The sequence below is a fragment of the Ahaetulla prasina genome, chromosome 3 (assembly GCF_028640845.1).
Source record: "Ahaetulla prasina isolate Xishuangbanna chromosome 3, ASM2864084v1, whole genome shotgun sequence".
Classification (NCBI taxonomy): Eukaryota; Metazoa; Chordata; class Lepidosauria; order Squamata; family Colubridae; genus Ahaetulla; species Ahaetulla prasina.
The window spans coordinates 142,144,552-142,171,646 of NC_080541.1; the positions used below are offsets into that span (position 1 = coordinate 142,144,552).

Below are 27,095 nucleotides of genomic sequence, written 5' to 3' on the forward strand. Positions count from 1 at the left end.
AGTGGGGAAGGCGTGGGGAAAGTATCTTTCCGGAATAAGATGGCGGCAACGATTGCATTGAGGAACAGCTGCAAAACAGCCGGGCGTTTGGTAAGGAGCAGCGAGCAGTGGGAGAGCTGAAAAACGTGAGAAGGGGGTACAGTAGATGCTTCGTAGGTCCTGCTTGTTTCCATTTTTTTTCTAGAGAAAACAAAACTGAAAGTACAGTATTTACTTGATCCTCTGCCTATTTAGCAAGTGCACGAATCGTTAGCCATGCTCTTTTCAATTTGAGATTAATTTATAGGTATTTGTTAAGAATTAGCGACACGGTCAGCACAATGAAAGGACTGCAAACCATCCACGGTTTGTGGCTTCTTTACCTTATTCACCCTTCCAGAAATAAGCTTGGATGCATTGCATAAATATAACCATCTTTGTGATTTGATATTCTACCTTGCTAATTTCTATGGTTTTAGTGCTACCAAACCTATAAAAACATTTCTATATTCTATCTATTCATGCAGTTTTTAAAGTTGTACAGTTTTAATTCATGGCTGAAATGTTTCCCAACAGCTGTTTGCCTGGAATAATGCAGACTCCCCCCCTCCCATGTCACAGATGTGTTAATTGAAGATACTTTCTCAGAGCTTTAGAAGCAGTTCAGAAGCAGCCCCTAGGTCTCTGCAGTTCCCATGTTAGCATTTTTGAGAGCTAAGAGTTCTTTTTTGATCTTTGAAACTAAAGCAAATCTGGTTTTCTTTTTGCAACATGCAGTTGTACTGAGTTTTGAGAAAACTTGTTCTTGCACAGGTGAAAAGCTCACCTTGGCCCCATTTTCTGATCATAACTCACAGGTTTGTTAATGCACAGGTCTTTCAGGGATGAAACTGGCTTTGTACCTCCTTTATAAGGAATTGCTCAGGGTTTTTATTTATGGTTTGAGCAATCAGCCTCAAATCAGGAGAGAGTAACTTGGGAGAAGGCTGACACCTCCACACTGACATCTATGTGTATATCCTCAGCATGTTTAGATTCGTGGAAGAACATACCACAGTTGACTGTTTTTTACCTCCTTTTGATGGGCTAAACCAGGGGTCTCCAACCTTGGCAAGTTTGTGGACTTTGAGGAATTCTGGGAGTTGAAGTCCACAAGTCTTAAACGGAAACCAGGGGTGAAATTCAAAACTTTTCCCTACCGGTTCTGTGGGCGTGGCTTTGTGGGTGTGGCAGGGGAAGGATATTGCAAAATCTCCATTCCCACCCCACTCTGGGGCCAGCAAGAGGTGGTATTTGCCGTTTCTCCGAACTTCTTAAAATTTCCGCTCCCGGTTCTCCAAAACCTGTTAGAACTTGCTGAATTTCACCCCTGTTGGAGACCCCTGGGCCAAACAGTAGAAACAGAAAGTTGGAAAGCTCTCCATTTCCCCAAATTTCCAACCAACATGGTTGTTTTGTTCTAAATCAGGGGTTTTCAGATCTTTTTAGGCTACATAACCTATGTTGCCTATAAGCTTCCAGGTTTCTTTTTGCTGAAAGCATATTCTGCCAGATGATTTTCTGTGTGATCTAAAAACTGAATGTTTCTAGTTCAAATGTAAGCATATATGATTGCCTATTATAGCTGTAGTTATGGCTCAGTTTCTCTGATTTACTGTATCAGTTGTATGTATGATGTTGCTTGTGGAAAGCTGGTAGGGAATGTTGGAAATCCCTTCTGCTCAGATGAACTGCTTGCCATTTTGTAGAGGGGAGGGGAAATAAAGGTAAGGATGGATCATGAGCAAAACTGTACCCCTACTCCCCATCCTGGCATGGCCCCAGAGGTCACCTCCATTCATGGAGGAAGAGAGCTCACCCATTGGCCTTTGGCATCCCGCTCCCAGTCAGCCCAACCTTGCAAACAGGCATCGCTCCCTCATCCTTCTCTCACCACTCACTGCTGTTAAGACATATCAAATTTTAGTCTCTGTACTAAAGCAGTCAATTACTGCTTGCCTGTTGGGCCTTACTACTAGCTGATTGGATGCAGGGGAATGAGGGGCACAATCTTCCTCTTGCCTTGCACCATGCAATTTACAGGTTTCTGGGAAATGTAGTCAGAAGACACAGTCTTTTGAAGCAGCTTCAACATTCCAAATTTCATTCCCACTGGAGTCATGAGGGCTGACATTCTATAAGTTAGCCTATTTGAGTTATCTTGGTTCAATAGTTACACAGATTAACAGAGTTGGAAGGGACCTTATAGGTCATCTAGTCCAACCCACTGCCAAGCAGGAGACCCTACATCATGTCTGACAAATGGCTTCCAGGGATGTAGCTCACACAACTTCTGAAGGCAAGCTGTTTCATTGGTTGATTGTTCTCACTGTCAGAAAATTTATCCTTATTTCTAGATTGAATCTCTCTTTGATCAATTTCCATCCATTATTCCTTGTCTGGTATTTGGATGCTTTGGAAATTGTTGCCTTATACCTTCCAATTTTGTCCAAATTATAGTTACAAAAAAGACACAAGAGTTTTAGTAGTATATAGATGAGGTTTGAGCATGATAATGGTTTACAGATCTGAAAAGGATCCAAGGTCTGGTAGTCCTTTCGTGTTAATGAACAGAAGTTATGCAGTTGTGATTACTTGCTATATTATATCTTGGATTGCCAGATGCACAATCTTGGATTGTTCGTTGTCTGCCTTTGAGAAAGCATTCTTGATATCAACTTCTATCCTTGAGTGATATCTTTACAAGGCTTTTTATATATAATTGTGAGTTTCTTTATACCACTTTTGACTTTCATATTTGCCTTTCACTAGATGTAGATTGCCTGCCCAAATGACATTGAAATTCTTCTAGTCACCCTGACTGACTGCAGTAATCTTTTTAGGTAGAAGGTAACCTTAAGCTGCATATCAGAATGTTAGTTGCATATCAGAACATTCAATAAACAGTTCAAAGAGACTTAGAAAGCAGACATTAGAAGTCATGTCTAACTAGAATCATCATATAATTCTCCTCCTGATACTTTATCAAATGATTTGGGAAGATATCTCTACTTATTCTGAGCACTATATTTATCTGAAACTCTTATTTTATTAAGCATATATAACACATTAGCACTTTAAATTTTATTCTATTTTAAATCAAGCGGCAAGCAAATTTCTTTCTCCCGTACTTGCTCATTTTTTCACAGATTCTGTGAAAATATGAACTCTCGTTAAGAATTAGTCAATTCACAATTACTTATTCTGTGGCATCATCCATAAATTCAGGTACTCTTGCATATGGAACTTGGATCAATCCTATATTCAGCAAGCCATGTTGAAGGACAAAAAAACCCCAATCTTGTCTTTTTTGCATGAATCAAAATGATGCTTAAAATATGTGAAATTGTGAAATTTAGGGTACATTTGATACCCTAAACCCGTGATGGCGAACCTGTGGCACGTGTGCCACATGTGGCACGCGGAGCCATATCTTGGGGCATGCGAGTCGTTGCCCTACCTTAGCTCCAGCGTGCATGCGCGCGCCGGCCAGCTAATTTTTGTCTGGCCCCGCCCACACCACCCGTCCCCTCCCAGGAGTCTCCACACAGCCCATTTTGGATGCCAGGTAAGTTCAGGGCTCACACAGAGGTTCTGAGAGGGCATTTTTGGCCTCCAGGAGTGGGGGAGGGTGTTTTTGCCTTCTCCAGACTCCAGGAAAGCTTCTGGAGCCTGGAGAGGGCAAAAAATGGGCCTACCGGGCCTACCGGAAGTCTGGAAATGGCCGTTTCTGGCCTCCAGAGGCTTCAGGTAGGCCTGCTTTGCCCAAAAAGGGGCATGAGGGGTGTCATGCGCAGGGGACCGCGGAGGGGTCGCGCATGCATGCATTGGGGGTATGGGGGCATTGAATTAAGGGTGTGGGCACGTGCGTGCAACATCCTCCCACTGTACTTCCTCCGCTTGTGGTACGCGACAGCAAAAAGGTTAACCATCCCTGCTCTAAACATTTGCAGCAGTTCACGTAAAGTTTCAGAGCATCATCCTATCTAAACAATGTTCAGTATCAGACTTTGAATCAAAGCTGCTTCTATACTAGGACTCTCCTGCTCTGCAGAATGGAAGATTGGAAACAGGGGTGAACGCTGTCCCAACACTGGTTCCACCAGGTCTCAAAGAGGTGATGATCCATCTTTTCCTTACCTCTTTGAAACCTGGTGGAACCATCTTCTCTATCATTCATTCATCCAGCCATCATCACCTATATCCAATTACATGTCTCCTGGAAGACAAGGAAAACATGACTCTAATATATAACTGGTCCCACTCAAGAATTCTATCTACTTCCTTGGGGCTAATAGGCTCAAATAAAAGATAAAAGGAATACTTCAGCATTTAAACCACTAAATGCATTAAACTGTCTGCAGTTACAAACTGCTTTTTCTTTTACTGATTCATATTTTTTTAAAAAAAATAAAGACTCAAAAAAATTTCTCAGTTCCCAAGAACTTTGTGAAGTTTTTCTGGCGACAGTATGGAAGCGACTTTCCATCCTTTTTGTAGGCTTTCTTTTCAAATCTCCCTATGAAATTTAACACCTTTTAAGTTTTCTTACGGTTTTTTAAGTAGTGACATTTTTCAAGTTTACCTAGCTGTTCTACCTGTGTTTGATATTTTCTACATATATAAATGAAGTTTATTTGAAATATGGCTGACAATGAATTTGGGAAGTCACTTTATAAATGTCTGTAATAATTCCACTGAATTCCACTATGAAATAGGACTTATATAAGGTGCCAGAGCAGCTAATCTCAACAAAAGGATTAGCAGTAAACATAATCTTGCTGTATAAATCTACATGTGTACAAAAATGCAGTATATATTTTGATTCAAAATATGTGAAGAACTTAAATCTTCATATGCTATAGTTTGGCCATGGATTGCATAACATATTTATGCAGAAGTTATCTTCCTACAGACATAAATATTATTTATAATGCCCTGTTGTTATTTTTAAAATGGAAATACATATACAGAACAATGGGGAAAAAATAATGGCGCATTTGTTTTGTAAAATATTTTATTTTTTAAAAAATGTCTTTTTCTATTCATACAGTTTTGTCTTATATTTTTGTCTGTGATATTGTGAGTCACCTAGAGTAATTCTGGAGCCATAAATAAAATACATTGAATGAAATTAATCCGAAGAAGCTTGCTTTATTCAAGAATACTTATTATTCTGAGAGCATTTAGAATAGAATAGAATAGAATAGAATAGAATAGAATAGAATAGAATAGAATAGAATTCTTTTTTTAGAATTCTTTTCATTGGCCAAGTGTGATTGGACACACAAGGAATTTGTCTTTGATGTATATGCTCTCAGTGTAAGTAAGGAGAATAAAATACATTCATCAAGAATAAAAAGATGCAGCACTTAGTGATTGTCAAGGTTATTAATAAGCTATCAAATCGTACTAGGAAACAAGTAAAAATAATATAAATTGGACATTTTGGGGATAGTCCATCAAAGCTGATTGAATCTACTTACTTATAAAATGGCACATAGAACTAATAGAGAACCACATTCAGGAGAAGGTGTTCTCTAGTGAGGTTGTATCTTTGCCAATCTGCCTAGGCCCCACTCCCCCAAATGCTGTTGTCAACCCAAACTTGTCTACCTTTATCTGGACAGAGATCACAGTTACAAACCAATTAATGGATTACAGCCTCTCCTTCCTTTTTTAATGAATAAGAATAATTGTGAGGTCTAGATCAGTGGTTCTCAACCTGTAGTCCACAGAACCCTTGGGGGGGGGGAGGCGCGATATCATCAGGGTCCCCCGAAGGCTGGAAGAAATGTTATGATTGAAATCGTAAGTCTTGGTGGTCCGTGGCCACAAAAGTTATTTAAAGGGGGTCTGGGGTGAAGTAAAGTTGAGAACCACTGGTCTAGACACAGTCAATAAAATGAAAACAAAATAGCTGTCGAAGGCTTTTGCTTTGTAGCTTGCAACTTTCCTTTTTTAAAAAAATATATTAAGAATTAAATTAAAAATTTAATTGAAAATTAAAAGAATTAAGAACTGCTTGGGGCAAGGAGCTTTTCAGGTGTCAAAAGAAGCATTAAATGCCATAAAGATACCTGCAGGTATTGCATCACCAATACACTAGATATGTATCCCCTTAAACACGTTAATTAAAAGTTCATAAAGAATAGCTGCCATGTTAAGTACATTGAGATTTTTTAAATAAAAAGAATGAAACGAAGATTTTAAGTTTAACCCAGTGTCTGCAAATCTTGCTGTGTGAAATGTGGGTGGCATTAATATCGTATCTCTGATGAACTTTGATTATAAAGTTGCTGTCCTTTCAGCACTGGAGCATTATATACAGTAGTGGCCAAAATTGTGGAAACCTTTTGAGAAAAGTGTATTTTCTAAAACTGGCTAATAACACCACATTTTTTTTGAGCAGTACCATAAAATGGAAAGATAATTTAATCAAGAATGTAATGCAATAACTTTTCTGAAGGATTTGCTATTAGAATAGCAGTTACAGTATGAAGAGGAAAAATGAAACACGTAGAAAAAACGAGATATACAAAATTATGTCAGTCAATACTTAGTTGGGTAACCTTTAGCATGAATTACGGCCTTACAACATCTTCCCATGGAGTGAGCCAAGTCTTTTAGTTCTGCAGCTGTTATAATGTGAAACCAAGATTGAATGATTGCTTCTATTAACTGGGTTTTATTGCTGGGTTGCTTCTGACTAACAAGTTTCTTTAGTCGGCTCCATAGATTTTCAATTGGATTATTCAATTGGGCTATTCCCAGGCCATTCCAGCAGTGGAATATGATTGTCTTGACACTCCAAAAAAAATGGTGTTATTAGCCATCAAACCTCAAAAATACACTTTTCCCAAAAGATTTCCACAATTTTGGCCACTACTGTATGAATACATCCTTAGGTGGACCAACTTTAAAGAACAGGAATTTACTTTTGTGTCTCTACAAGATGCTGGACTTTGTGTTAGGGCAGTGGAATAGGATAGTAGGCACATAATTCTTGTGAAACAAATGAATGCCATTTGAAGAATTAAAAACTGTATATTGCGGCTGCACTTTTTTTCTTTGATAATGAAATGCAAAAAAGAATAAGAAAAATAATTTCTTTTATAACTTCTCACAAATCGTTGATACGGCAGTAACTCCCTTTTTCTCAAAGTGAATGGTCATTAATGGTGAGAGAGATTAAAAAAAAATACTAATTTGGGTCTTAATTAAAAAGAAGTTTTTGTACTTGCAAAGTAAAAGAAGTATGTGGAGAATTAAAAAAAATACTTCACGTTCTTACATTTTAATCTTTTTTCCCTCTTGGCCAGCTCTGTGTTCATCAGATAAGACTACATAGTAACTTTTGTTTGCTAAAGCAAAAATCCATTTCTAAGTTTGAGAAGACTTTATGGAGGTATCAACATCAGCATCGATTTTTTAGAATAACTGCTGGTAAGATTCCTGCATGTTCAAATTATTTTTTTTTCTTACAAGTCGTTTGTTCTATCAATTCCAGAGAAAGGCAGGCAAAGAATGAAAGATTCAAGCTGTTGAAATTTGCGTGTTTTCCAAGCTGTCAAATACAGGCAGTCCTCAACTTACAACAGTTCATTTAGTGACCATTCAACGTTATAACAGCAACGAAAAAAGTGACTTATGACCATTTTAGACAATTGCGACCATTGTATCATCCCCATGGCCACATTATCAACATTCGGATGCTTGGCAGATGGTTCTTATTTATGACAGTTGCAGTGTCCCGGGATCATGTGATCCACTTTTGTGACCGTCTGACAAGTAAGGTCAATGGGGAATCCAAGATCACTTAACAACCATGTTATTAACTCAACAAATGCAACTATGGCAAGAAGAGTCGTAAAATGGGGCAAAACTCACTTAAATGTTTCACTTAGCAACATAAATTTTGCACTCAATTGTGGTTGTAACTTGAGGACCACCTGTACAGCAGTACAATCTACTTTTCGGGAGATATAAGACCCTGTGACAATTCAGACAATTGTTTAAAAATTATCCTTTTAATTGATCATGCAGTTCATCATGTGCATGACATCCAAGCCGTTGATAATAGTTTTCTGTTCCCAAACAGTTAATCAGTGTCAGGTTCCAACTAACACCCCCAACGAATGAAAACTCTGAGGCTTGAGTTTCCTCAAAGTTACACCTTATCAGAGATGTCATATTGGCACATCTGGGGAAACCCAAATCTGTAAGCTTCCAGGATTTCCCCACCCAAAAGAAAGTTGGAGTCCCTGCCCAACACCCACAAGTCTGTCACGTGATCCAATTAAAGCTCCGTCCCAACTGGAGAGGCCTCCCAGTTCCAGCCTCCCAGGTACAGAGCAAGATGTCCTTGAACCTCTGAGAAAGGAATGTTGTTATAAGTATATATCACCCGCACTCCACACAATTCCTCCCTCCCAATTTCCCACAGTAGTAAATGTGGCAGGTCTAAAGGCCTAATACAAAAGATGGCTTCCAAGCCTGACAATTATCCTTTGAATTGATCATTCAGTTTATCATTTGCATGACATCCAAGCTGTTGATAATAGTTTTCTATTCCCAAACAGTGTAGAAATTGGAGAGTTCCGACTGCTTGAGCTATTATTCCTGATTTGGAGGAAAGTCAGAAACTACTGAATTGAGGACTCTGGTTTCTTTCATGTAAAAGGATAGAAAAATCACCCAAGCCCATGCTCATTAGCCCTGTTTATAAAGCTAATATATAAATGAATATAGACTTGCCTTTATTGGGGTAAAGTCTTAGATAATTTGTCAAAGGAATGTCACATTTCACAAGAGAGAATTTAAACTCTATAGGTTTTGCTTTTCAGGTACAGGGAAAGTAGTCCAATATGCATATGCAGAGATAGCTTCACTTATCATCCACACAATTCTTGCTTAAAATGCCAATTAATTGATTGATTATATAAATCAAGGTGTGTTCAACTCTTAGTGGCCATATAGATAGATTTTCTTGATGTCATCTGTCCCAAACCTGGTCTCTTCCAATGGTGCCCCTATCACTACTATAATATTCGTCTTGCTGCTTGTTCTCTTCTTTTTTCCTTCCACCCTTCCCAGCATTGGCGCCTTCTCCAGAGAGCTGGATCTTCCCGTAATGTGTTAGAAGAAAGATATAAAGATTGCAAACTCTATTTTTATGACAGTGCTGGATCAACAAACCAAGATCACTTACCCATAAAACATGTTGCTTTTACCAATCCTTTGTCTACAGACAGCCTAAATATTAACATTTCCTGATTTTTGAAGTTGAGCCTGCATTCTGTTCACATCTGCTAACTAGTTACCGTATTTTTCAGACTACAAGATGCACCAGAGTATAAGACACACCAATATTTCGAAGAGGAAAAGAAGAAAAAAAATAGTTTTTGGCCTCCGCGCGTCCGGTTTTTGTCCTCCCTGGCCCCCGGGAACACTCTGCAGGCCTCCCAAACCCTCTGCACGTCCCATTTTTGTGAAAAATGGGCCTGTTTTTGGCCTCCCGAACCCCACACACATCCTGTGTTTGCCCTTTCCAGCCCCCAGGAGCACTCTGCAGGCCTCCCAAACCCTCTGTGCATCTCGTTTTTGTGAAAAACTGGCCCATTTTTGGTGAAAACGGGAGCCGCAGGGTGGGGTTTTGGGAGACCAAAAATGGCCGTATTTGGTCTACAAAATGCACTGACATTTCTACCCTCTTTTTTTGGGGGGGGGGAGTGCATTTTATACTCCGAAAAGTACAGTAGCTTTAGCTGCAGGACTTCAAAGTCAAAAATTCATGCAGGCATTGAACTTCTGCATCTGTTGGCACATTGAAATTTTCCCAAGACTCTTTTCTTCTGCCTTTTAGTTTTAAGGCTTCTCATTTGTCTGCCTGTAGCTTGAACTACTTCATCTCTTCCAAATTTTATTTAGTATTGCTTTTTTTAGATATTTTCCTTTGTTTTAACATTTTCCTCCTTTGTCTTCAAGCTTCACACGGCCAGATTGTTCAGTTCAAGCTCTCTGATATTGGAGAAGGGATCACAGAAGTGACAGTGAAAGAATGGTGAGTTTAAATTGTGTATCTCTTTGGATCAGTTTCCTAACTAAAAAAAAAAGTTTGTTTTTTTAAAAGATGAAATAGGGAAGAAAAGAAAAAAATATTTTAATTCTAAGAAGGTTATAGAGCAGTGATGGCTAACCTTTTTCGGTCGCAGTGGCCAAAGCGTGTGAGCACACGCCGGAACCCCCAGAATGCAATGCACATACCATTGCCCCATGCATGTGCATGTGCCCCATGCATGTGCATGTGCCCCCTGCATGTGCCCCCCGCATTTGCGCGTGACCGACCCGCATGCGCCCCATCTGACCCCCCTGCACGTGCCCCACGCATGAGCACGCAACCCCCCCCATAAACGTCCTGTGCATGCGCACACAACCCCCCTACCTGCGCCCTGCTCTTCATACACGCACGGCAGAGACCCGAAGACCAGCTAGCTGGCAGGAGGCACGTGCACATGCCAGGCAGAGCTGAACTGGGGCGACTGCTCATGTACCATCCGAGAGGGTGCTGCATGCTATAGGTTCACCATCACAGTTATAGAGATAATGTCCTGTTATTAGCTATCATTATTTTATATTTGGTGCAATCAAAGCATTGAGAAGTAGGCCTCATTTCTCTGACTCAAGGCTGGTATGTGAAGAAATGTCCTCATATTTCTCAAAGAGTTTATTTCCATGCTTGTTGAAATTATTCGGTTTATAAATTGCTTTACTCTCTTGTTTATCATTAAAAGTAATCCTAAAAAAGGATTGCTTAAGATTTTGGGCAACTGAATAAGAACACTTTCTCATACATTTGGGCTTAATATGTATGATAATTAACCCAATATCTGTGGAAGAAAGTGTTGATACTTGATCACAATCAGTTTGCTCAAACTATCCTAGAAGGATAGTGGATAGACAAAACTATCCCTTTGTTCAAAGCCTTTAATCATACTAGGTTGTTAAAAAGTCCAGCTTTCAAGAACCGTTTTGCAGGTCTACAGTAACAGCATTTTCCATGTTTCTCCTTGGTTTTTCGCACACCACTCTTATTGAAGCTGCCCTCAACTTGAGCTTGACTTCTGGATACTACATTAATAGCAATAATACTTAAGACTTATATACCGCTCCATACAGCACTCCCCAAACAGTTTACAATGTCGGCATATTGCCCCCAACAATATGGGTCCTCATTTTACCGACTTCGGAAGGATGGATGGAAGGTTGAGTCAATCTTGAGGCTGTCAGGATTGAACTCCAGACTGTGGGCAAAGCTACCCTGCAATGCTGCATTCTAACCACTGTACCACCAGGGCTCATGCAGTTTTCTTAATAGCCATAAGGAAATAGTAGGTTGTTGACTTCTTGGATGCTACTCCAGGCTAGAGCCAGGCACTTGCTTGTGGTCTCCCATCTAAGTACCAGATGAACCTGGTTACCTTCCAGAACTTGTTGACTATCTGCTGAGATCTTATGAAAGCTTTTTTTTGGAGATCAGCTTTATCCTTGTGTATGTTGTGCGACTTTTTTCCTTTTTTCAGGTATGTAAAAGAAGGTGATGTTGTGTCACAGTTTGATAGCATCTGTGAAGTACAAAGTGATAAAGCCTCGGTCACAATCACTAGCCGTTATGATGGCATCATTAGAAAACTCCATTATGGGTTGGATGAAATTGCCCGTGTGGGGAAACCGCTGGTGGATATAGAAACCACAACTTCAAAAGGTAATATTTGTTTCTTTTCCTTGCTGAGTCAGGATGTCACCATATAATCAACAGCATTGAATATTGATTTGTAATTATTTGGTTCCTATATTTGCAATGTAATTTAAGCCAGGGGTCTCCCACCTTGGCAACTTTTGTGGACTTCAACTCCCAGTATTCCTCAGCCAGCTTTGCTGGGAGTTGAATTCTGGGAGTTGAGGTCCACAAGTCTTAAAGTTGCCAAGGTTGGAGACCCCTGCTTTAAGCCATTTGTTTATGCGAAGATGGGAATGCACGTGTATAAAAAATACGAGACCTTCAAGAAGGCTCTGGAGAGTCTCTTCTAGAAGATTTTAATTCATGTGACTTTTGGAAAAATACCAAAATGAAGCCCGATAAGAAGTCACAACAACAGAGGTCTCTGAAGACATGAAATGGTTATCAGAACAGAAGGTGGTTCTTTGTGAAGTAGATGAGTTGCTGCTCCTCAAGTGGAAGAGTACCAGAAGGCATCAAAAGAGTTCCAAGCAGGGAGTAGCTTGTCAGAAATATTAACAATCAATGGAACTGTAGTACTTTAGAGCTGTCATATAGAACAGTGACGGCAAACCTTTCAGACACCGAGTGGCCAAACCGTCCGCATGCGCATGCCCAAACTGAAAGACATACATGTGTTTGTGGACATGCACGTGTGCGGACATGCAGGCATACACAGCAAAGACCTGAAGACCAGCTGGCCGGTGGGAGGCGGAGCATCCCAACACTGGCAGTATGGCAAGATCTTTTTATTTCGTGAGCTTCTGTTTTGTCGTTTGCAGGGAAACAGAACTCACGAAAAAAACGCCACAGAGATCTGACCTGGGGTGACAGCATGCATGCCAGCAGAGAGGGTTCTGTGTGCCACCTCTGGCACCCATGCCATAGGTTTGCCGTCATGGATATAGAATAAGAATGGCATATCTTATACTACTATTTCGATCAAATGTGATAGGTGCTTCCTTCATACAGTTGAGTCCTTGCTATCTTTTCTTTCTTTTTTGGGGGGGAAGTGTGCCAAAGGCTAGAAGCTCCTGCTTTCTTAACATTGTCGTAACAATTTAATGTGATCTGTTGAAACCACATGGTTGTTGAAGTTAGTAAGTGAATCTGGCGTCCCTATTGATTTTGTTTGTCAGGAGGTCACAAAAGGTGACCCCAGGACCAGTCGTGGGTTGCTATCGGTTCTCCCCGGCTTGGGAGAGCCGGTAGCGGAGATCTTGATGTGACAGTGAACTGGTTCGCTCCGACCATCATCTGGGCCCTCCCGCCCGCCCCTGCGCTACACCTACCTTTATTCCTTTGTTTTTAGCCCAGCTGAAAAGCACAGCAGTGTGGATTGCAATGCCTCAGCTGTTCAGCAAGTCAGTGCGCTTGCACAAAGTGCAAGTTTGGTGTGCATGTGAGCGAAGCGAGTACTCAAGCTCTGATTGCACGCAAAGCGCGTGCACAAAGCAAACCGGTGGTAACACTGGTTAGAACCCACCACTGCCCAGGACACTGCAACTGTCATAAATTTGAACCCGTTGCCAAGCATCCGAATTTTTATCATATGACCAAGGGGATGCTACAGCAGTCATAAGTGTGAAAAATGGTCGTAAGTCACTTTTTTCGGTGCTGTTGTAACTTCGAACGGCTACTAAATGAATAGTTGTAAGTTGAGGATTATTTTTTTAATATTATTTACTCTTCCTATTTTCTCTAGAACAAACAATCCTGTGAGGTGAGTTGGGCTAAGAGGGAGTGACTGGCCCAAAGTTACTCAACTAGCTTTCATGCCTAAATTGGGACTAGAATTCCTGGCACCTGGCATCTTTATCACTACACAAAACTGGTTCCACTTCACTTATTCCACATTGTTTATTTTGGGTCCAATCTGCAGCTGTAACTCCTGAAGAAGATGTGGTTGAAACACCAGCCGTGTTCAGTGAAGAACAGATCCACCAGCAAATCAAAGGCCATAAGACTTTAGTAACCCCTGCTGTTCGCCGCCTTGCTATGGAAAACAATGTATGTTTTTTTTTAATTACTGAAACAAGGGTTCTTGCAGTTGATGTACCATTTGTATTGTTAACATGTTGCATGTATACATTTGCCTACATGCCAAAATCATCACTGATCAGAGATACTAATTATAAATTTTAAGATTTGGTAACTACTGTATAAGACACACCGGAGTATAAGACGCACCTTAGTTTCTGGGGAGGAAAATAAGAAAAAAGCTGATTGGCAGATGGATCGGCCTCCTGGAATACCCCCAATCAGCTATTCCCAGAGGTGAATTTTAGCAACTGGTTTCTTGGTTGTGAGCTCTGGGCCTTGCTTTTCTTTGTTTTTTTTCTGTCTCTGAAATTTCTGAAACTGTTTCAGAAAAAAAAAAAATTCTGCCTCTGAAAGCCTCCAAAACTGCTTCAGAAAAAAGCCTCTGAGGCTCTTTTTGGGGGCTTCATTTCTGAAGCTTCGTTTCTGATGCTTTTTTCAGCCTCTGAAACCTTCATTTGAGAAGCTGGACGAGGCTACATTCGGAATATAAAATGCACCCAGATTTTCACTCTCTCTTTTGGGGAAAAAGGTGCGTTTTATACTCCGAAAAATACAGCACTTTATAAATAAAAGAGAGATGTTATGCCTCATAAATGATCCAATAATATGCTTGCCTCTTTAAAAGCCCTGGTCTACTGTATGTAAATATTATTATGTATTCCATCCCTTGATCTACGTTTAGAACAGGAACTATTCACCACACTGAATATGGTATCAAATATAGAATAGAATAGAATAGAATTTTTTTTTATTGGCCAAGTGTGATTGGACACACAAGGAATTTGTCTTGGTGCATATGCTCTCAGTGTACATAAAAGAAAAGATAGGTTCATCAAGGCACAACATTTACAACACAATTGATGGTCAAATATTGAGGAGAGGTTGCTGAGCATTAATGCGAATGCATAGATTCCAAGAAATCTACTCCCTAAAGGAAGTTTGGAAAGAGCTCTTGACAACTCTCTCCCTCTTACCTGGCTTAAAGAGAGTTGAAAACTCTGAACTTCCTGTGAGAATATTTCCGCTTCAATGAAATATTAACATTATAAGATAATTTAAACAGTGGAGTTAGGCTTTTGAATGGCTATGTGTTAAATATTTTGCATTTTTGCATTTAAAGAGCCTTGTTTGCCCAGAGAATAGAGCAAAAGCCTTCTGTCAAATAAAGGAAACTAAATGCATCATTGCAGATAACTTAGTGCGTTAGCAAAGAGAACAGAATAGTTAGTGAGATGGAAAGAGAATCTCTTTCATAGACTAGGTGAGCTGTGTCTGAAGAAGGAAGAACTTGTAAAGCAGCTTCCCTCCACTGTGGCGTCTGCACTCATCCTAGCAATGCCAGTTGCATCAAACAATCTCTTGCAAATATTAAGAGCGTTTCTAGGCAGCAGTTTCATAAACCAGTGTCCCAGGGATGAAATGCTTCCAGTTTGGACCAGATCGGCCAATCCGGTAGCGGTGGCGGCGAGTGGTTCAGAGAACCGGTAGCAAAAATCCCCCCCCCATGCCCACCCAATGCCCGGTCGCCCACTTCCCCACTTGCTGCTTCTTTTAAAAAATGCTTTTAAAAGGTAAAAAAAAAAGGCTCTGATGATCACAGCTGAGCCGCGTGATCATCAGAGCCTTTTTTTACTTTTAAAAGCATTTTTTTACAGCCTATTCTGCCGAATAGGTTGTAAAAATGCTTTTAAAAGTAAAAAAAAGATTGCACTCCACAGCTGATCACATCCCCCCCACACGCGCTGTTCTACTTACCCTATGCCTCCTTTTTGCGTGCACTGCACGCATGTGCGCATCTTACATTTGGTGCGTGTTGCACATGCACAGCCAGCGAACCATTGCAGTGTCCCCTTCATCTCTGGAATCTAAAAGGTCCTCATGCTGTGATCGTCCACTTGAAATTCTTCCTATATTTCCTTATTCATTTTCAGTCATATTACAGAAAATCTGCTAAGGAGGGAAAGGTGGACCAACATATCGAAAACTTCTCTTAGAAAGCATAGGAGCTCTTTTATCTGCTTGGTTTGTCAGCAAATCAACTTCAAAATCTAACAAGAATTATACATGTAGGTTCTTTTACGTGGGCTTGCACAAATGATTATGAACAAGTGATAGAGGATTTTAATAACTCATTTAATTGCATATAAATTTGAGAAAGGGCAGATGCATCTCAGGGTCTGTTGTTTCAAGTATCAGATGCTTCCAAAACTTGACCCAACATGGAAAAGTTAACTGAAATGGATTCTTCAGCTGAGTTACAGATCTGTCATTTGCTTTCCATTCTTCCTTAGTTTGCAAGAAGTATGTGTTTTCATGTTGTGCTCAATTTCTGGAATTCATAGATCTGAGGAGACACATTGTAATCTGCAAATGTGTTGGTAACTTTGGTTATTTAGTTCAACTGGGATGGCTGCATCACTATGAATTGTTGGTTGTCCTGTGTCTTTCAGATAAAGCTGAGTGAAGTTGTTGGAACAGGGAAAGACAACCGTATTCTCAAAGAAGACATTCTTAACTACTTAGCCAAGCAGACTGGAGCAATTTTACCTCTGTCACCAAAGCCTGAGATCATTGCACCTTCCTCAAAACCAGATCTTGCTGAGGACATGTCAAAAGAGAAAGCTGCAAGAATTGTAACACCACTTTCTAAACCTATAATTTCAGCGAAAGATCAAACAATGGCCTTATCTGGTAAAGAGGAAAAAAAAGTTATTTTAATAGCGTGTGTGAAACACTTATAAATAACAACTATAAAATGCTGTTAGTGCACTTGTGATCTTAGAAGAGTACTGTGGGACATTCCACACCTGTCTTTTTTATGTTGAGGTGTTATTGTCAGAATTGTGGTGGACCCACTAAAATAGATGTTCATATCCTTTCTAGCGGTTGGTATTGATTGGGAGAGTTTTCCTGATAATCAGTATTATTTTCAGAAATGTAGTGAAACTTCACTGATATACACCAACAATTAGAGGGAATCCAAACAATGTTTATTAGTTCCAAAAGTAGTAGATTACAATGGATCATTGGTCTCTTGCACCCAAATGAGCCAAGAATAAGAAGTATAATGTTACATAGGTCTTATACAGAACGTTGATTGAGGGCAGTTTGAACATAAGTTAATAAGCCACCTCAGTTGAAACTACTTCTTTACAACTAATAAGCAAACAAGGTAACTACAAACGTAAACCTTGGCATTCTTCACCTTGCATAAATATTACAGACAGATTTTGGAAGATATCAAAGTACCTTTGATGTATGGCTTGTTCCAAGATACTAATAATTGTTCTAACTACCCTGTTTCCCTGAAAGTAAGACATCCCCTGATAATAAGCCTAATCATGCTTTTGAGCCCGTGTGCTAAAATAAGCCTCCTCCCTGAAAATAAGCCCTCCCTGAAAAAATTTAAATGCAGAGCTGGAAATCAAGTAAGACGGCAAGAGGAGCCCATCTTGCTCCACACACTGCAAAATAATATCTCCCCGAAAATAAGGCCAAGCACTTATTTCGGGATTCAGAAAAGTATAAGACAGGGTCTTATTTTCCGGGAAACATGGTATAGAATCCATTATAAACTTATAAGCACAAAGTCACACAGTAAAGAAGTTCCCATTCTTAAAAAGTATATGAGAAATATATATTTATTTATTTATTTATTTATTTATTAATCATATTTATATACCGCCCTATCTCCCGAAGGACTCAGGGCGGTTTACAGGCACTTAAAAATACATAATACATAAATACAATATAAAACAATACAATATAAAACAATATATATATATATATATATATATATATATATATATATATATATATATATATAGAGAGAGAGAGAGAGAGAGAGAGAGAGAGAGAGAGAGAGAGAGAGAGAATCTATACTATAGTGCTAAAAATAAGCACATGATTACATAATTACATAAACCTATGTTCCAGATCTCCCCAAATAAATACGGAAATGCTGATCTGGGAAGGAAGTTTTTACAGATACAGCCAATGCAGATTTAGATTTGAAAGATTTAAAGCGCTCACCAAGGCTCCTATGAATAGAAATTGCTAGTTTTTGATGCATGTGAATTTATGTATTTACTAGGTGCAGCCGGTAGTTCAGCCTAATAAATTGAATCTGGGTCCTGCTTAATTTACAAATAGCAATGCAGATCATTGTTTTAGGAAAATGAATGTAGAACCTGATAAAGATTGCTAGCGAGCCCCGTGTTTTTTACCTCTTAGATTCTTTTTCAGAATTATTTATCAAATTACATTTTTCTACCTAATTTTACAGGATTAATTTCCCGATTCCTAGAAAATTAATATGAATAACTTCTGGGAATTCCTGGATTGCAGTAATAATACCTTAGTGTTCCACATTCTAATTTTGCTAGAGAACAACCTTTTGTTGCAATAAGACTGGGTGTTATATTATTCATTTTATATTATTCATTTTAAGTTATATTATGCTTTTCCTGACTAACTCACTGGTGGTGGTGTGGACTCTGAAGGATCCAGCTATAATATCAGGCCATGAAAGTTATCATATAGAGTCATGAGAAGTATAAAATGCGGTGACACACAGAATTCCTAAAAATATCCCACCCAAATCCTGATTACTTTCCATAGCTATTGACTGTCTCAGTTGAATGCAGTGGATAAAACCATCTTTAGCAAAGATGATTCTACAACATTCCTTTTAGATAACTGAACTTTTCCTTGATTATACAGTTTTCCCCCAGAGTTTCTCATAACATCTGACTGGATAATTATAGTATTGCATAACTTATTTCTAATCAATGGTTTTGCTATTGAAAGGAAACTTTTGAAAAAATTAACTTATTTTTTCCCCCAGAAGTTTCAATAACAAAACAACAAGAGCATCACTGATGGTAAATGGTTTCAATTCTCTGTTTTTTAGGATTTCAGAAGGCAATGGTGAAAACTATGAATGCTGCTTTGAAAATTCCTCACTTTGGTTATTGTGATGAGGTTGACCTCACTCGGCTTATCCAGCTGAGAGAAGAGTTGAAACTTTTAGCAAAAGGACGAGGAATTAAGCTCACTTTTATGCCCTTCTTTTTAAAGGTGAGTTTAGAGCAGGGGTAGTCAACTTTTTTATACCTACCGCCCACTTTTGTATCTCTGTTAATAGTAAAATTTTCTAACCACCCACTGGTTCCACAATAATGGTGATTTATAAAGTGTATCATTGTCTACGCATGCCTCTCGCACATTGTGGATTGAGGTTGGGCGGGGGGCACCGGCTACCAGCTCTGCTTGTCTGTTACAGCTGGATGGTGTGGGGGGAGATGCGTGAGCTATTCTGGGATGAGGCTCTTTTCTTTGCGGTCGCACTATAGCGCCATTTAGTTTCACTTACGTAGCGTGAACTAAACTTATGCACGGGTGATACAAATAGTATATTTTCAGAAATTTAAATTGTCATGGGGAATTTTATGAAAACCTAATGAAAATGTTTTTAAATAATGCTATGATTTTTTAAAAAAAAGTCAATTAAATTAAAAAAAAGGAAAGTGCTTCAGTATCGGACAAAACCCCTACCGCCCACCATGAAAGCTGGAACGCCCACTAGTGGGTGGTAGGGACCAGGTTGACTACCACTGGTTTAGAGGTTGCTGCCACTAGCCATATTTTGTGGCACAGGATTATCAAATTTGTTAGGAAACATTCTAGTCGTTTGATTTTTCATGATGTTGACTAACATGTGTTCAAGGAACATCTCAAGGTACAAACAGTTGTCTTAACTGTTTTACAGTGGAAACAGCCTTGGAAGAAAATTGCCAAATCCTCTTGTATTCTGCATTGCTGCTTTGATGTCTGTTCTTCATAGGCATTTCAAACATATTCTTCCAAGATACTTTGCAGGATGATACTAAAATATAATTGTAATGACCATATTCGCACAGTCCAATTAGCATTGATTATAAGTACCATGATAAGATACTTTTCAAAGGTAAAGGTAAAAGTTCCCCTCGCACATACATGCTAGTCGTTGCCGACTCTAGAAGGCAGTGCTCATCTCCGTTTCAAAGCTGAAGAGCCAGCGTTGTCTGAAGACGTCTCCGTGGTCATGTGGCCGGCATGACTCAACGCCAAAGGCACACGGAACGCTGTTACCTTCCCACCAAGGTGGTCCCTATTTTTTCTACTTGCATTTTTACATGCTTTCGAAACTGCTAGGTTGGCAGAAGCTGGGACAAGTAACGGGAGCTCTCACCCTGTTACACGGCAGCACTAGGGATTCGAACCGCTGAGTTGCCGACTTTTCGATCGACAAGCTCAACGTCCTAGCCCCTGAGCCACCGCGTCCCATTAGTTTTTCAAAACAACTCTATTATTCTAGACAGATTTTCGTAGAAAGATCACTTGATTTCAGTGGACCTACTCCAGAAAACTAGAATGATCTAGATCAGTGGTCCCCAACCTTTCTGTCACCAGGGACCAGTTTTGTGGAAGATAATTTTTCCACAGACTGGCGGTGGGGGTGGGGTGGGGTAGGTTAGGGGTGGAATGGTTTCACATGCAACTTAGATCCTGTGCATGCACAGATGAAGCTTCACTTGCTTGCCCGCCACTTGCGTGGCCCGGTTTCTAATAGGCCATGGACCAGTACCGGTCCGTGGCCCTGGGATTGGGGACCCTGATCTAGATAATACAACTTTTTTGCAGATATCTGGAATTTTACTATGGAAGGACAGGAATCTTGAAAGGTAAAAAGGGATGAATCACCCAAACTTCTTTGAAATGTTTGTTTTATGGGATAGGACAGTAGATAGGGCATATAATGGGTCGTCAGCCAACCAATGTCGGCTGGCGACTCCCAGGGAAGAGCGTTCTCTGTGGGGGCCCTGGCTCTGTGGAACGAGCTGCCGGTGGGACTCCATCTTCTCCCTGATCTTCGGACCTTTAAACGCGAGCTCAAGACTTTCTTTTTTCACCAAGCGGGGCTGGCCTGATTGATTGATTTTAATATTTGGGGATTTTAGTGGGTTTTTAACAGGGTTTTTTATCTTTTGTATTTTTTACCTAAATAGTTTTAAGTATACAGCAGTTTAATTAGATTTTTAATTTTCTTATGGTATTTTAAATGGTTTTTGTATTATTGTCGTTTTACTTGCTGTAGACCTCCCTGACTCTTCGGAGAAGGGCGGTATAAAAATGTGAATAAATAAATAATAAATAAATAATAATAATGAAATCCATCAATCTTCATGAGCTTTCAGTTTTATGGAATAATTAAGAATCCCGGCCCAGAAAAATTAAGAGGGTTATGGCCTTTGTGGCTGTTGGCTTCATGTAAACCAGCCTAATAACCACAACATTAAACATAAAACTAATCAAAATTTCTGAGAGCCAGTTTGGTATGGTGATTAAAAGTATTGGATTAGAAAATGAGCGATTGTGAGCTCTAGTTCTGCATTAGGCCTAAAGCCAGCTGAGAGTTTTGTGATAGTTGCTCGCTCTCAGCCTTAGGAAGGAGGCAATGTTATATCATTTCTGAAAAGGTTGCTAAGAAAACTACATGGATGTGGATTACCAAGAGTCAAGAGTGATTCAAAGACACAATCTCTCCCAGGTTACTAACCCAGAAGGACAAAAGAAATCCTGTTTTGCTGTAAACTAGAACAGGGGTCTCCAACCTTGGCAACTTTAAGACTTGTGGACTTCAACTCTCAGAATTCCTCAGTCAGCTTTGCTGTCTGAGGAACTCTGGGAGTTGAAGTCCACAAGTCTTAAAGTTGCCAAGGTTGGAGACCACTGAATTAGAACATATGTTTAAGATAACTTGTACCATCTGCAATGTTTCCATGGTAGGTCCACCTGGAAAATACCTTTCTCGTACTAAAAGTTAGCAGTCAAGGAACTAATGTCGTACCTTTGCTTTTCTCTATTTCTTTCCCCCCCCTCCCTCTCATAACACATACGGACTTCAAAATTATATAAATTATAGTATAATGTGTTCTTTTTATATGTTTAACAGGCTGCTTCTCTAGGCTTATTACATTATCCCGTCCTTAATGCTTCCGTGGATGAAAACTGCCAAAACATCACATACAAGGTTTGTATATGATTTAAAAAGTAGTTTCTTAATACATCCTCCATTGGTCCAGCTTTGTTTAATTTTCAGTAAAGGTACATTTAAATGTATTCTGCAGGTAGAAAGTAAAACACTGAGAGATGTTAGGTCTGTTTCCTGCAGCCTAATTGCTAGTAGTATGTCTCTATTTTAATACTCGCCGAAAGCTTATCCTACTTGTAGGATTTTCAGAAAGAGGCATGGCACTGCATAGATTCAATGTGAGAACAGTTCTCTGACTTTAATTTTGCAGGAGTCTGCCACTTAATTGTTCTGGCCTTATTTCCTTTTAGGAATGTAGCCCTCGGGGTGGGAGGGCATTTGAGGATGACATAGGGGACAATTTGACTAAAATAATTCCTCTTACATGGAATTACTCTTAATGGAAATGTGACCTTTCTATTGTGCATGTTATATCTAATAATAACCTTCGACCCTGGGAATGACATTAACAACTAGGAAACCTCGACCTCCGATAGTTCAGCTTGGAGGCTAAAGACGCAGCATGGCCTTCTCCAATTCACAAGAGACACTTGTTTGGCTGGCTGAGACAAAGAGGCAGTCCCGGAAATCTGCGAAATCTGGGGGCTGGGCCAGGGACAGAATGTATCTGCCCTCAGTGTGGAAGGAATTGCCACTTTCGAATTGGCCTTTTTAGACACACTAGATGCTGTTTTAGGATCTCTTTCCAGAGCACAATACCATAATCTTTTGAGACTGAAGGATGCCAATGCCTTTGGTGTAATTAGCAGGATGGTGCAGGTCTGAAGGGAAAAAGCTGATTTGGGAGCCCATGTGCGCATGTGCATAACCCCTGGTGGCCCCTTTTTAAAATCAAACACATTTTTCCTTGGGATCACATTGCAGTTGCAGAAGGCAGCAGGGTAATCTTGAGAAAAATCACAGCTTCTTGATGGAGTTTCTGACAGGTGCTCTGTGAGCACTCCAATATTTTCCAAACCACTTTTTGTCATTAAAATCTGGATTGCCTCACAGATAGTCCTTGATTTATGAATGGTCACTTAGCAGTTATTCAAAGTTACGTCGGATCTACCTTCTGGCTACTTATGACCTGGATTCACAGTTTGGATGGTTGCCCTTCCCCCACCTCCATGATAACATGACAATTCCAGGCAGTCATAATATAGTCGCATTTACAGCGGTTTGCAGGTTCCTATAGTCTCAAGAGTCCATTTTATAATTACAGTTGCTGTAATTTGGCATTTTCAGCAATAATACCACCACCCATAACAAACAATTGGTTCATTTAACAACTGCAGCCTTCGCTTAATGACCACTGCAAAAAAGGCTTTTTGTGATGGCCTGTTTTGCGACCATCATGACGTACATTAGGTAAAGGTTTTGTAACTGACAAAAGAATAATGGAAGATTGATTAAATGAGAAATACTTTATTTTGCCAAGAATGAAGAGAGCTACTTCTATACAAACCAATGCAATACAATTCCATGCATTTCTAGGCTTCTCACAATATTGGAGTTGCCATGGACACAGGACAAGGCTTGCTCGTCCCTAATGTGAAAAATGTCCAGGCTTGTAGCCTGTTTGAAGTTGCTTCCGAATTAAATCGCCTTCAAAAATTGGGCTCAGCTAACCAGCTGGGAACAAATGACCTCACAGGAGGAACATTCACACTTTCCAACATTGGCACAGTAAGTTAAACAGTGTGTAACATTAACCAGATAATCTATTTGGAATATCATGGGGCCCTAAACCAGGGGTGAAATCCAGCAGGTTCTGACAGGTTCTGGAGAATCGGCAGCAGAAATTTTGAGTAGTTCAGAGAACCAGCAAATACCACCTCTGGCTGGTCCTAGAGTTGGGAGGGAATGGGGATTTTGCAGTACCCTTCCCCTGCCACAGAACCGGTAGTAAAAAAAATTGGATTTCACTACTGCCCTAAACTGTATCAAAGGGGCCGGGAATTGAAGTAATTTAGGAGAGTTAAAGGATAAAATCATTGCTTCTAGGAGAAGGTATCTACTGGGCTTCCTTTAATGGTTGGGTATCTATAGAATGGATTTAAGGACAAGAAGTGGGGTCTATTGTACCCCAAGTGTCTTGTCACTTCTTTCCCCAATTATATTTAAACAAAATGCATTTTCCATCTAGAATGAACATTAGCTATATTGGCTAGAACTTCTGGGAATTATGATTTGTAATATTGAAACAAGCTGCTTTAAAACCTGCCTAAAAGAGACATCACTAAAAGCATACTGATTTCAAAGATGTTAACTTCCATTTTTGCTTCCTAGATTGGTGGCACTTATGCAAAACCTGTGATCCTTCCTCCTGAAGTAGCTATTGGCGCTCTGGGAAAAATACAGGTATTTTCACTGTGAATTATGAAAGATCAGTTGAAATACTCCCTAATATATGTTTGAGTTGGTTTTCTAACTTTATCATAATCTTATACAGTGCATGTGTTTAAAGTTTAAAGTTCTTCTTCGCTATAGATAGCCTAACAAGTGATTATTAACAACAATAGCCTTTTCTTTTGATGTCTTATATTTGAGTATTGGCCCTAGAAAAGGTCTAAATGCCTTCACAGGACACACGTTTGAGACTTAGGGACCAATCAAATTAGACTTATAGCCTAATTTGAATATTGAATTTTTTAAATGTGTATTCTTAATTTGTGGGGATATCAAATCCCGGAAATATTGCTCATATTAATATAAAATCTATTGTTTTCAATGTAATAAGCAGTGATATCTTGGATACTTGTAGTATAAGAGGCCACCATTGCTGATTACTTTCAGTTGACCAAGTCTGGACTCCTAAATTATTTTCACATATATTGTGTAAGATCCATTATGCCTATTATGCTGTCAAAAGGACTTGTACATTTAACTGCTGTTAATGCTTGTTCTTATGCTTTGAAATCTTGAGTAAATACCTTGTAATTTTCAGTAAGGTTGCTCCGGTATGGGAAATTCTCATGAATTAATCCACTGCTTTTCTTACAGCATTTTGGTTTTTTTTCCAATTTTTAGGTCCTTCCTCGATTTAACAGTAAAGGTGAGGTATTTAAAGCTCAAATAATGAACGTGAGCTGGTCAGCAGATCACAGAATCATTGACGGTGCAACCATGTCTCGTTTTTCTAACTTGTGGAAATCTTACTTGGAGAATCCTGCTTCCATGCTGATGGATCTTAAGTAAAGAAGACAAACGTCTGGATGGTTTATTTTGATTCCAAAAGTGCAATCAGGCTACTTAAGCTAGCAAGTGCCATTAAAACTGACTTCATACTTCAGAACTGCATTGCGTTTGCTAGATCTTTCAGATCCTGGCTCTGTGTCTTGATTTATCTGTTACATTTTTGTCTAGTTGGATTGCTTAGTGGTAAATTATTTGCCTAGATGTTGTAGTGGGTCATGGTATGACTCCTTCACAAGGTGGCGGAAACCTAAGGTGACAAAATAATGCTATATTCCACTTTTACGGTATTATCAGATGGAGGCCGCTAATAATACTTATGGGACTCTAAACCTTCTTGCACCATGCACAGCCTGCGACCTGATTAGAAATGAAAGTCCCTGGATGAAAACATTAACCGAATGTTAATTATTTCTTATACAATTAATTCACTACAGATGATATTCAAATAAAATGTTTTTAATGATTAGTTTATTAAAGATGCAAAGGTTCCATTTTTTGACATATAGTGCTAACTGTTCTCTTTTTAAAATATTCTTTTCAAATGTTCAAGTTTTGTAGCAGACATTCTTCATTACTGAAATGAATATGTACACTAGAAGAATGGCAAACTGGACCATGGATACTCCCCCCCCACCCCCCAAATTTGGAGCTGGCTTTTACAGCATAGAAGTAGCGGTAGGCCTACATAAGATCCAAGACTGCATTAAGCATTTCTGTAATGTATGAAGCTGCTAACAGTTAATGTGGAGATCTTTGAAATGTCTAATAGTAGTTTGTAAACCATTGTTTTTCAAACTTGGCAACTTTTAAGATGTGTGGATTTCAGTTCTTGAAGTTCACACATCTTAAAGTTGCCAAATTTGAAAAACATTGTTGTAAACCCACCATTTTCATAGACAAAATCTTGCTATGGAGCCAGAGATGAATAGCTTTTTCGAGTGTTAACCACACTGTAAAAACTGAAATAGGATTAAAATCTATATGCTCCAAAAGTGGATATGATTATTTGGAGGCCTTAAAAAAATGACAACATGCTTTTTACAGGATATTAAAAATTTCAGATTGTGGTGAATGTCAATTTAAGGAAACCTATTGTAAATTGTAAATATATACATATATGTTTATTTAAGATCCTTGTAATATATAATCTGCGAAAGGGGAACATATCTAGATCTGGGCGTTTCTCTGTATTCATTATTTTGAGGAACAAGCAGTAGAAATGTAAAACTGATAAATCAGTAGATCTCTAAGGAATTTTATATAACACATAAACACATATACATTGATCATTTATTTGTTGTTTTTGTTTAATAAAGCATATTTTAATAAATCCCACTTTTTACAACCTTTGTAGCTTTATCTGTGGTGCTATTATGTGACTCTGCATCCTCTATACCAGGGTTTTCCAAAATGCTCAATATTTACCCCAAGAATCAATGGGATTATCCAAGGAGTTAATTTGTTATTCTATTTTTTTTTTAGTAAAAAAGTTTTATTTTTACAGTCATGTCAAACAATTCATTCAATGTACAGTTATATACATTTAGTCGGGCCTGCCCAGTCACCACCCCCCTTTTTAACACTCCCCTCTTCTACCTTCTTTTACTATCCAAACCTTCCTCTCCTTCTCTTATCTACATCCTCTCCTCCCTCCACCCTACACCTTCCTTCTCCCTCTTCTACCCCTCTTCCTTCCTCTTCTCCTCTTTCCTACCTCCTACTCTCTTTTCTCCCTCCCACTGTTCTAAAATGGTAGCTGGGCAGACCCGACCCTACATTAATTATATTTATACATCTTCAATAATCACTGTACATTCACCATCACTCCATCTCTAGCCTCAACCCCCAACTCCCCCCCTCCCTCCCCCACCCCGACTTCCCAGAACAAAATGCAGGGTATCAAAACTAACAATCATAATCTAAAATAATTCCTAAATTATAATCTCTAGTCTCTCCACACTTAATCACACTCTCAATTCC

At 39.3% G+C, this 27,095-nt stretch overlaps 1 protein-coding gene across 2 annotated transcripts; it reads left to right on the forward strand.

The window, feature by feature from the left end:
* Window positions 1-27: 27 nt before the first annotated feature.
* On the forward strand, window positions 28-26,460 carry DBT (dihydrolipoamide branched chain transacylase E2). 2 transcript variants are annotated; one of them, XM_058177376.1, is made up of 11 exons: window positions 28-90; window positions 7,341-7,464; window positions 10,006-10,081; window positions 11,601-11,782; window positions 13,680-13,807; window positions 16,291-16,531; window positions 18,753-18,919; window positions 21,837-21,914; window positions 23,412-23,603; window positions 24,207-24,278; window positions 24,948-26,460. In XM_058177376.1, the coding sequence occupies exons 1-11, from the start codon at window positions 40-42 to the stop codon at window positions 25,113-25,115; spliced, it is 1,479 nt and encodes a 492-aa protein (XP_058033359.1). In that variant the 5' UTR covers window positions 28-39; the 3' UTR covers window positions 25,116-26,460. The 2 variants fall into 2 exon arrangements, with proteins under 2 accessions (XP_058033359.1, XP_058033360.1); XM_058177377.1 differs by lacking the exon at window positions 23,412-23,603.
* The last annotated feature ends 635 nt before the right edge of the window (window positions 26,461-27,095 follow it).

Bases quoted from the DNA above. Each gene is read 5' to 3' on its own strand.
- DBT (XM_058177376.1), top strand. From the start codon at position 40: ATGGCGGCAACGATTGCATTGAGGAACAGCTGCAAAACAGCCGGGCGT. The intron at 11,783-13,679 runs GTAATATTTGTT...TCCAATCTGCAG, and splicing joins AGAAACCACAACTTCAAAAG to CTGTAACTCCTGAAGAAGAT. The intron at 24,279-24,947 runs GTATTTTCACTG...TCCAATTTTTAG, and splicing joins GCGCTCTGGGAAAAATACAG to GTCCTTCCTCGATTTAACAG.